General features: G+C 36.8%; 2 protein-coding genes across 3 annotated transcripts in view; one reads left to right on the plus strand and one right to left on the minus strand.

The window, feature by feature from the left end:
• The window catches only part of LOC107697976 (integrin alpha-5-like), a 53,435-nt gene extending 50,143 nt beyond the window's left edge, over positions 1 to 3,292 (plus strand). The window contains exons 27-30 of the mRNA XM_016498880.1: positions 717 to 830; positions 1,402 to 1,503; positions 1,620 to 1,742; positions 3,126 to 3,292. Of these exons, the coding sequence (XP_016354366.1) occupies positions 717 to 830; positions 1,402 to 1,503; positions 1,620 to 1,742; positions 3,126 to 3,206 (420 nt within the window). The 3' untranslated portion in view covers positions 3,207 to 3,292. The remainder of the gene's footprint in view (positions 1 to 716; positions 831 to 1,401; positions 1,504 to 1,619; positions 1,743 to 3,125) is intronic.
• A 2,081-nt stretch (positions 3,293 to 5,373) lies between these two features.
• The window catches only part of LOC107697977 (rap guanine nucleotide exchange factor 3-like), a 36,455-nt gene continuing 30,253 nt past the window's right edge, over positions 5,374 to 11,575 (minus strand). For both annotated transcript variants that reach the window (XM_016498881.1, XM_016498882.1), the window contains 9 exons: positions 11,414 to 11,539; positions 9,322 to 9,503; positions 8,448 to 8,538; positions 7,842 to 7,892; positions 7,669 to 7,756; positions 7,496 to 7,560; positions 7,347 to 7,401; positions 6,549 to 6,620; positions 5,374 to 6,432 (listed from right to left, as the gene is read on the minus strand). In XM_016498881.1, coding sequence (XP_016354367.1) covers positions 6,314 to 6,432; positions 6,549 to 6,620; positions 7,347 to 7,401; positions 7,496 to 7,560; positions 7,669 to 7,756; positions 7,842 to 7,892; positions 8,448 to 8,538; positions 9,322 to 9,503; positions 11,414 to 11,539 — 849 coding nt within the window. In that variant the 3' untranslated portion in view covers positions 5,374 to 6,313. The remainder of the gene's footprint in view (positions 6,433 to 6,548; positions 6,621 to 7,346; positions 7,402 to 7,495; positions 7,561 to 7,668; positions 7,757 to 7,841; positions 7,893 to 8,447; positions 8,539 to 9,321; positions 9,504 to 11,413; positions 11,540 to 11,575) is intronic.

Genomic DNA, 11,575 nt, shown 5'->3' on the forward strand with positions numbered 1-11,575 from the left:
TATATACACACACACAAATATATGTGTGTGTGTGTGCAAACCCCAAACGTAGAAGTGGTCCATGTACCACTATATGGAAATTTGTATGTTCTGTGATCATTATTTCCTCACACTCCTAATGAAACGAATGTCACGTTACAAGGATCCGATGACGAATGTGGTAATGTACAGCTTGTAAAAACCAGTGAGCTAAATGTTATTGCGTCAGATGGTCGGAATTTGGCTTTAGGCAACTGTAGGCAAGATTTTACAGTCCTGTGACTCTACCAGTGAATTCCCACAAATTTAAAGCAGTCGATGCACAAGACGTTAACATTAGGTCTTTTGTCATCGTCATTGGCTCATGACGTGAATGTCTGTCTCATGGTCCCATCTCTCCATCCGGATCTTCACATTCATAATTATTTTTGGGTTTTTAATTAACATTTGTGTCCCACACGACAGGCAGGCATGCTTTTATGGTGATTTTATTTATTTCTGCCTGGAAATTTAATTCACATGGTCTGTGTTTGTTTAAAGAGCACATCTTTTATGGCATCATTACATTTCAGTGTTATTTATTTAAATGACTGCTGTTATGAAGGGTTTGTAATGAGTTATGACAGGTGCTAACATGCAGTGTGATGAAATACTTCTGTAAATTTCATTATGTTGATTCTATAAACTGATCATTATTAACACTCTCTCTATTTTCTGTTTTTTTGTTGATGTCTTAGTCTTGCTCCAGTGTGGATTGCTGGACTCTAAAGTGTAACGTTGGCCTGCTGGAGAGAGGGACTAGTGCCATACTGCATGTTCGCTCACGGATCTGGGCAGAAACATTCATGGAGGTGAGCAGAAAACCTTGGTGCCAGCAATCCAAAGCTGTCGTCTCTAGATTATTACTAATACTGCAATAAATGCAAAGCGTGGCTTGTACAAGCTTTCATACAGCCAAAATTCAGACTCCAAAGTTTTTAATGAAAAGCGTGGCTGTGTGTGGCGTGGTCACTACTAAGTGAGCTAACAGAGTTTGTAAATGTATGTTAAAGAGAGTCAGATGATATCTCCAAACAGGAGCTCTTTTGAGAGACGCCTTACATGCTCTCTGCAGTTCTAGCCAATACAAAGCTTATAAGTGAGTGCATTGAAAATACATTAGGAGAAACTCTGAGAGCTCAGTGGATTGGAATGTCAGAGGGGTTGAAACATTGGGATTCAGTGAAACCATACTGCCCCCATCTGGATGCATGTGAGATTGTTACATAGAAAGCCTATTCAGTTCAGAACCACCAGTCACATTCTAATGCACAGCCAGTTTTACATGTTATTTATTTAACTTTTTACTATAGCACTTAGACATTTATTTGACCTTCTTTCCGTTATTGATGTTCTAAATGTGTTTTTATGCTTTATTTGCAGAATCCTTATAAAAACTTTATTCTGGAGTGCCTTGCTAGTTACAAAGTGGAAAAGATGCCATATGCCATTTTGCCAAAAGTGACTCCTAGTGGTGCTAAAAAGGTAAACTTCATACCTAACTCATCTAATCGAATTCATGTTCGCCACTAGACATAATCTAGTTAGTTTGTATTAGTTAATTCATCCACCGATCTTCATCTTCTGTCTGTTACCTGTAGATGGTCACTCCTGTGGTCTGGAATAAGCCAGACAGTACGTATGCTGTTCCTCTGTGGATCATCATTCTGGCTATTCTAGCCGGTCTTCTGCTGCTCGCACTGCTGATCTACGTCCTCTACAAGGTCAGTGTCTGCCATTTTTGATTTCTAGTCAGGCTTGATGATCTAGTTGGACAAGCTAATCATTAACAAATTATTTTCCTTTGTAGTCAGACAAGCTTGCAACCATCAGTAAAGTAACTAGTAGCTAATCATAACTAAATCTTATCCTGGAAGTAGCTTGTTACTAATTGTAAACGAAGGCCATGTCCACACGTACACGGGCATTTTTATAAACAGTGTTTTTCCTTCTTCCGTTTAAAAAAAAAAATCTCAGTCCACATGAAAACGCAAACGCATGCTATGAAGCACTGTCAAGAGCATGCCAAACCAACCGGTGGCGATATAATCTCAACCTTAAAGACATGTTGGCCAATCAGAAGCCTGAAAAAGTTTCCAGTAGGCGGAGATAACAGCGCATGCTCCGACGTCACAAGCCCAAAACTCCGGTTTCGCTGTCTACACGACAACACTGCAACCGGAGTTTTTGTAAATCTTCACCCTGGCAGGCATTTTCAAAAATGTTCGGTTTCAGTGAACTGGTGCTGCGTTTGCGTGTGGACGAACGGCCTAACCGCGTAGAAAAAGCTGCGGTTTTAAAAATAACCGCGTTCGTATGGACAGGACCGAATTCTTATCCATTATTGCCGGACTGGTTGACCTGTTGACAATCATTAACAAATTGAATTAATAAATCTGAATCTTTGAAAGTTAGTAACTACTTGTAAACTAAATGTTATGCGCCATCTAATCACATGCTGATCATAAATATAATAAATCATATTCTTCTTCAGACCATATTGTAAATAATAAACAAATTCTTCTTCATAGTTGAGTTAACTAATCATGAATAATTCTTTCATAATGGGGCTAACGTTTAGCTAATCATTAACTAAACCATATTCCTTATCGCTAGACTAGCTTGTTACTGATTGTAAACTAATTCTTATCTATTGTAGTCAGACTAGTTGAGAGACTAGTTATCTTCAAGTTTCAAGTTTCAATTTATTTATATAGCATATACAAAACAGCCACATGGCTGACCAAAGTGCTGTACAGAGATTCAAAAATAGTAAAAAAAAAATAAAAATCAGCACAACTAAACAATTAAAACGGTCTCCGCCCTAATAATAATAAAAAAGTAAATATAATAATAACACAAGAGAAACAAAGTCAGGTTGTAACTAATCGTAAACTAATACTTATCCTTCGTAAACAATACTTTGTAGTCGAGCAAGCTAGTAACTAATTGTAATCTAAATCTTATCCTTTACATTTGGCAAAAATTTGTAACTGCTACTTATGCTTCTTTGTTTGGCTAGGTTGTAAATTAATTCTTATTTATCACCATAGGAATATCTGGTAACCAATCGTAAATTGATCTCCTTCTCTTCTTGCTTCCTGTAGCTCGGCTTCTTCAAGAGAACTCCGTACGGCACGGCCATGGAAAAAGCCCAGCTCAAACCTCAGGCTGCATCCGAGGCCTAAACTACACAAGAGCACTCAGAAAACACGTCCCGAAGAATGTTCTTAACCGGAGGCCATCCAAAGAGAGGTTACTTGCTGTTTAAAAACAAACAAACAAAGACTAGACTGCAGTAAAGGAATACGGAGGAAAGATCACTGGATCTTCACTGTACTGCACTAGATCACGAGACCCTGAGGACTTAAAGCCAAATGAATGTTGACATTGTTTCTTTTATGTTATCGTTTTTCCTTGATGTGGGTTTAACCACCACCTATAGCCTACCACTCACAAACAGATCTTAACCAAAGCTCAGGATCACTTGTCTTGCCTGGCAACCTGCTAAAGGAAAAAATGGCAGCAAATCTACGGATTTTGCCCAAGACCGACACAGTCTGCACTAATATTAAGAGTAACATTTATGATCTTTGAATTTTTAACAGTTTCTTTTAGTTTTTTTCTTTTTAGTCCGCAGCTGCTCATGTGTTTCAGATGGTTAAACAGCATCTGCAGTATAGCATTTTACATTTTTAGCGTGTAGGTTTACACCAAAAAAATCTTCTATGCAGTATTTCACAACCAACCAAAGATACTGATACAGGTTTTGCTCATTTATTGTGCTTTGAGAGTGAAAATGAGGTAGTCGGATACCTCACCGTGGACCCTCATCTCCAGTTTCCTGCTGTCTTTTTTCTTTTTCTTTTTATGAAGATGTTTTAAATGTTTTTTTTGTTGTGTGCTTTCTAATAGAATGGGTTTTCACTTCAAATGAGATGTTTTCAGCTCAGTCTCCTTTGTGTCTTTCGAAGAAAGCAAGCCAGGTTGGTTTCACTCTCAGGTGATGCCGCGGAAAGATTTCTGCGGAAAACATTGTCAGGATCGTTCGCGGAAGTCGATCGTTCTTCCCTACTGAATGTCAGCCATTTCTGTCCTGTTATCGTAGTAGTAACAAGCGACAACGTTGCCTTAAAAGTCATCTGGGACTCAACTGGATCCGCGCCGAGTCTGTGAAACCTCGCCGATGCCTTGAAGCAGAGCTGTGCTTTGCCGTTACGCTAACAGACTCTTGGGTCAAAGAGCGGAAGGGTCGTCCCTCCAAATTTCTGTGGGTGAACCGAGAACCACTGTGGGCTTGGAAGGAGATTTCCGCAAAGTCCGTTTGTCGGTGCAAAATGAACTGACTCTCAGACTGAAAGCAAACCTCTTCCAAGGCAGCATGCCTCATCCATCCACTGAATGTTGAAATACACCTGTATACTTTTTGTTTTGTCTTTTTCGTATGTGTGTCTTTGTGATCATCTGCTTGTGTGTGTTTGGATGTGAAGATATGAGTTTTTTTTTGGTTTTATGGAGTGCCACAGTCTGTAGAAATGCCTCCGTACATCATGGTGCTGAAGTGGCCGAATCAGAAAGGAAGTAACTGCAATCACCCATCGTGAAACTCCTGTTTCAGCGAGCCACCTAGAAAGGGAAAGCAGCTGGAACTGTGGAATGTGTAGGAAATCTGTATGGAAGTGCAATATTGTTGTATTTTTTTTTTCCAACTTATTTTGTCGTGCATATTAATACTTTATTTTAGTGAAGTTCTCAGAAATAAGGATTATTTGAAGACAACACCCAGTTTGAGGGTTGAAATTAACCCAGATGTTTAGATAATTTAAAAAGCAGCGTAATGCTGTAGTCTAAAAAATACAGAAACATGACTCAATTGCCAAAAAGGTCCAATAATCTTTTGTCAAATCGAAACATCATGTCATTTAAGACATGTTTTGTCTGTCATATTGTACGTATGTGCAGGGTTTACTAATTAAATGTGGTTGTTCGAATTAGTACAAAATCAAATAACTGATACATACCCCACTTGAATCCTTAGTAATGTTTTGAATCTCTTTTGTACAAATTACTTATTCCTCCAAAAGTTAGATTTTAGTTTTGAGATTTTTGTATTTTAAGCGGGAGGAAACACTGGGTATGTCTTCATTTTTTTTAAACTGCCCCAAATCCCCATTTATGATTTTGTTTTAAGTTGTAAATATGTTTGGTGAGAAGATTATTTTAATTTTCAGTTGATACTGATTTGACGTATTTCATCGCCCCATATTGGGGAGAATCAGAGGGATGTTCAAGTAATTATTTGTATTTACACTTTGCTTTTTAAAATAAATCTTTTTTTTTTTTTTTTTTTTACAACTTATGGTTGAATTGTTTTTTTTTGTTTTTGGGGAGAAAATATTTTGGAGAAAAAATTGGAATAAGAGATACTAAGTGAATAAATAATTTGAAACCAAAAAAGAAATAGCACCACAAATGTTCAATAATTTATTTATATAAAAATAAACACTTCATTAAGAAAAAAATGCATAAGGTATATACTTTTATATCAAAATCCTACAAAACTGTGCTCTTTTCATAGTATTTAACTGGTTTAGCTTAGTGGTATTTGGCTTTTATATACAGCAGCTAGTAACAATCTGTTGTTCTCCAGTGCTTGCTCACAATGAAATTCAAAAGTTAATATTCAAAACAGGCCAGAATACTGTTTAATAAGGAATAAGTGCTGATAGACCATAGATTTATTAAAAATCACTGCATTTATGTGCATTGAGTTTCAATAAATTAATGGTCCAGAGTCAACTGTCAGTCAAAATGTCTATATAATGTTTATTTACGGACATGCTGTTCAGGTTTTTGTCCCTAAAACAACAACTTTACACCACATCATGCTTCTAAAAACAGCCCAAGCCAATGTTGCTTGTTCAGACGGAACGTGGCGAAGAGGTACAGAGCTGTCATCAAAATCAACATTGTCATGGTATACATTTTTAACAGTTAATGCCAGCAGCACTGAAGTGAAATTCTTTGCTCATGGTGTAGTGTGTCAGATACGGCACATATTAGTCACAGCAGACAGATCAGAACACTTCTGATAAGGCATCAAAAGGAAACTGTCCCTTGTCAGCATTTTCCCAGCCAGTGCTTGGCTTTGCACAGTCCACGCAGCACTGACTAAAGGAAATTTGTGAGAATTTACACCAATTAACCACACATAGGGTGATCATGGATTCCATCAATCACTTTTGTTCTCCAATATGGAGCAGGATGGGCTGAAGAAAGGCAGTCTTGCGGCGACTCAGCGCTCTATGGCTCTGGAGAGCTGAGTTAGTTTCTTCTGATTGTCGATAACTTTGAGGTTCTGGATGTACTGTCTTATGTTGGCTGGACTGCGCAGGGTCAGGGACTGGTCTGAATCTGCAAGATATGAGTGAGTGAAACATCAATGCTGAATTGCAACGACACACTCATGCTGATTTATTCCACGTTTTCGCATTATATATCATATTGAGGAAAAAGAAAGAGTAACATACATGTTGATAATCGAATAGCTTGGGCATCCAAGAACATTCTTTCTGTCAAGCCTTTCTGTGGAGATGAAGGCACTGCAAAAGCACAAAACGACAGAATATCTCTTAATTGCTGAATTCAATTCGTCTGAACTCAATGAAGGACAAGAAAATGAAATTCTACAGTGTTAAAGCAGCACAAAGTATGTAACTTTTGGCGCTCTAGCGGTTAATAAACAGAACTGCACACATCCCGCGGAAGAACATTCCAACCGGAGCTACTTCTCTAAGTTTATGTCTATGGCGATTCATGCAGGTATGTGTTACTCCGCAGCGGTGACGACCCGACCAGGCTACAATAGTCCAAATATAAGTACTTATTATAAGTGTATCGTAGTGATTCGGAATAAGACAAAAAGGCGGGTTGGAAGATGAATTCTTGTCGTAAAAATGGGCGCGGCCATTTGCAAATTCTATGGGTCTGGTTTCCGGTCTCATCTGCGTCCAGCTATTTTTAGCTGAACAAAACAGTTCGTTTTGCTGCTTAATATCGAAAGTTAGTGCGTCTTATCATATTATTTTAATGTATTATCTTAATTATGAATACACTGGTTTGTAGTGCAAACAGTTTTACGCTCACATTGAAAATGAATGACTTCCGGCCACTTCTCGACGGCGGCGGTGTGAACGCACAGTTAGGCTTACTTCCGCATTGAAGAAAAAGGTGGATACATTTTGCAAATTTTTAACACAGAAAAAGTTACATAGTGCTGCTTTAACACTTTGGTTTCCTGTGTGCCACACCACTAGGGGGAGCCATACCGTAAGGTTGACTTCGACACTGTCGAACTGTCTTCACTGTTCTGGCAATCATGCGCTGAAAATAAGGGAAAAAGCACATATTAAATGTGTTGTCTAAGGTGTAGAGTTTAAATTTAATGCAACATTTAAAATCAAAGCAATACTCGCACCATTTTCTCAAAGTTGACCAGTTTATCAGTGTAGTTCTTGTTTCCCTCGTGGATAAATGTCATATCTACACAGACAAATGAGTAAGTGATAGATTAAGTTGATTAAACTTATATCCACCAAATCATGACATAAATAGTAAATAATGTCAACTGGATTCAGTAGTAAACTTTACCTTTAAGCAGTAGAGGCATGAAGGGAATGTATGGAGGGCTGAGTTTGGCTACAGCCAGTCTGTAGGCCCTGTGGTTACGGGATGGATCCTACAACAAAGAGATGATTACTTCTCATATAGTACCTAGACATAACAAATCGCTGTAAAGAGCGAGCAGATATATTTGCTCTTACCATCAGTCTTTCATACGCACAGTAGATCCTCTTGGTTTTGTTTGGAAGTCTCTGTCAAGTCAAGTCAAATTTACAAGTCGTGTGGATTATTGTGATGTTTCTATCAGCTTTTTGGACTCTCATTCTGACGGCACCCATTCACTACAGAGGACCCATTGGTGAGCAAGTGAAATAATGCTAAATTTCATCAAATCTGTTCTGATGAAGAAACAAACTCATCTACATTGTGATGGCCTTAGGGTGAATGATTTTAAAGCTAATTTAAATTTTTGGGTGAACTATTCCTTTAATGTTTATAATATCTTCATGCCTTATAGTCACATTTAGCAGATCAGAGCTGGCCGATAATATAGTTTACATTTTGCAATGATACAAGCAATCAAGCAGATGAGATTTGCTATATATGGATAAAGTTGGACATACTTTTATATGCAGCTTTATATAAAGAGCTGGCCGATAATATAGTTATATTTTGTGAGAAAGTTAATGTAAGGTCATTTGATATGTGTTAGAGGTCTTTAAAGAAGTTTGATTTTGGTATTTTACACAGAAATAAAACAGCAAAAGCTTATTTAGACTAGACTGAGAGTATATAGTTGTCCTTACCTCCCATGTTTTATTGAGCCTCTGCACAGCACTGTTACTGAGCCCGAACATCACTGCGAAAAACGAGTTCAGGTTCTTCTGCTCTTTAAAACTGAAATACATCAAATCAGATGCCCATGAGCTCATACTCCCTAAAGCAAACAAGTCAAATCTATTCATTTCATTCATTTAGTAAACTATTGGTGGTATTTTTGATATGACAGATAGTAATATCTGTAAATAAGACAGCATGCCAGTGGTACATTTTTTTCTCCCCCTAATGGTCAAAAAAAGGACACGCACTATAAAAATGGTCATGATTTTACATGATTTAACACAAGGTTTTTACATTCAAATAATTTCTTCAGACTTTACAATGCAGGTTGGGTAATTTTCTATGTTAACACAACAAATTATTGTTAAAAAATGATTACATCCTGCTGCAATAATGAACAAAAAAAATCCAGCCACATGCTGTTAAAAAAAAGATTATTGGAGTATGTTTTACATGAAAAAAAAAAACATTTTCTACTTCAAAAGTAATTTTTTTTCAGTATATACTAACTTTTTTCAGCATATATTTGTAACATTTATTGGGATATTTTATACACATTCTACTGTGTAAGTGTCTACATAGCTGTAAAGCTGCAAAACAAAGTTTGTTTAAAAATTATGTGATTATTAGTCTTAGTGGGTCGGGTGGTTACAGTGAGTCATGTTGATGTTGTAAAGGTGGAGTTAAAACGAAAGTGTGACGTAAAGGAAGACTAGTGTAAAAGCATTAGTGATTAAACCACTGACAGATGTGGAATCTCCTCCACTATAAAGTACTGTATGTATGTTGTATCGTATGGCAGCTAACAGCCTGAGTCTTGTGCATTGATTTTGTACTCACACAACAGCCATCTTGATGAACTTCTTGAGCAGAATGGCTCTCTTGACCAGGTCCTCACAGAGACACAGCTCCGTCACCACCCAGTACTGAATCTCGTTGAAGCGACGCACAAACCGCTCCAGGTTAGCCGTCGTGGCTCCTAGGAACTTTTCCCGTCCCAAAACATAGTAGACCAGCTCCACCTGTAGAACAGCAAGCTAACTTTAACCATGTCCATATAGAATTTTTTTTAAATATGGACATTTTGTTGATAAACATTCCATATGTATATGTGGCAAGCTGAGATATTGCTTTGTAACAAATGTTTATTCAGATTATTATTAATACAAATATTAAATATTTATTTTTAATTTAATTGACTTTTTATAAAAAAAATTTGTAGTAAAATTTACTCCACTTTCTGTTGTGCTTAATTTGATATTATATACAAAAAAGAATGTATTATATATATATATATATATATATATAAACTAATTGTTATTTAACTAATTTGTAACTTCATTAATACCTTTATTCAGCAGGAACACACTAAACTAATTAAAACTGACTTTAAAGATGTTTAGATTGTTACAAAAAATTATATTTAAAATAAATACTGTTCTTTTGAACTTTCCATTGATCAAAGAATCCTGTATCACAGTTTGCACAAAAATATTACACAGCACAACTGTTTTCAGTATTGCCAATAATAAGAAATGATTCTAGAGCAGCAAATCAGCAGATTAGAAGGATTTCTGAAGGATCATGTGACACTGAAGACTGAAGCAATAATTCTGAAATTTCAGCTTTGCCATCACAGGAATAAATAACATTGTAAAATATATTAAAATAGACAACAGTTATTTGAAAATGTAATAATATTTGACAATATTAATGTCTTTTTTCAAATAAATGCAGTCTTGGTGAGCATAATATACTTTAAAAAACAATAAAAAAAATCTTAATTATTCCAAACATTTGTACAGTAATGATATCCCATTTTTTTTAACAACAAATTAAAACAGATTCATAATTAATCTGATAATAATTGAAATTATAATAATAATTTTTCAAGTAATCATTCATAAACCTTTTTTTATATATATATATATATATACATACTATATTAGTATATCTCTTCACGATCAGAGTTGCTTTTATCTGCCCTGTACTTTTTTCAGGTGAACTTGGAATGGACAAATAGTCACTGAAATGACACACGTCCACTTCACTTCCTACTTGCATTCATCTTATATGCACTTCTACAGGTATTTGTGAGCCGGCGACATTGCTGACGTCAGATATTTCAAATATTTACCCAGCCAGGCGTGCGATTCAGACAGGTAGGCTGCAAAATATTTCACTGACTCATTCTCTCTGACATGTTTGATTCTCGAACAGATATGCTGCACACATGACTGATCACATCCTGTGACGTTTGTGTCCCTAAATGTGTGAGACAATTTCTATTTAAATGCCAAGTACATGCTGATATTTACAGCATTAATATGCTATGATGCTCCAATTGTGATTATTGATGGTGGTGATTAAATAAATAATTCACCCAAAAATTTTAATTTGCTGAAAATGTACTCACCATCAGCCCATCCAAGATGTTGGTGAGTTTGTTTCCTAATTGGAACAGATTTGGAGAAGTTTAGTATTACATCACTTGCTCACCAGTGGATCCTCTGCAGTGAATGGGTGCCGTCAGAATGACAGTCCAAACAGCTGAGAAAAACATCACAATAATCCACAAGTAATCCACACTTTAGTCACTATTTTAGTCTCTTATCAGATGTTTGGACTCTCATTCTGACGGCACCCATTCAATGCATAGGATCCATTGGTGAGCAAGTAATGTAATGCTACATTCCTCCAAATCTGTTCCAATAAAGAAACAAACTCATCTTCATCTTGGATGGACTGAGCATGAGTAAACTGTCAGAAAACTTAAATTTTTGGGTGAACTGTTCCTTCAGCATAGCAAATCATCCTCCCATTTTAATATAATATGTAGTCATTTTAGTTTAATGCTCCTTGATGATGTGATAACTGCCATCAAACATCATAATGAAACGGGGACAAATTTGTGTGCTGGTTTGGCTGTTACCTCGTGCATGGCCATGAAGAGCTCCCAGTCGTAGCTGGTGTGCTGGCTGGCCATGTCCTTGGAGCACATCTGCTCCAGAGTGTCCATGGTGGTCTTTTCTGGCCCCAGCTGCTCTTTCACAGGTGTCTGTCAGGGGTAACACACACACAAACACACACACAC

Source organism: Sinocyclocheilus anshuiensis, unplaced genomic scaffold (assembly GCF_001515605.1).
Source record: "Sinocyclocheilus anshuiensis isolate Anshui unplaced genomic scaffold, SAMN03320099.WGS_v1.1 scaffold78, whole genome shotgun sequence".
In the NCBI taxonomy this organism is placed as follows: Eukaryota; Metazoa; Chordata; class Actinopteri; order Cypriniformes; family Cyprinidae; genus Sinocyclocheilus; species Sinocyclocheilus anshuiensis.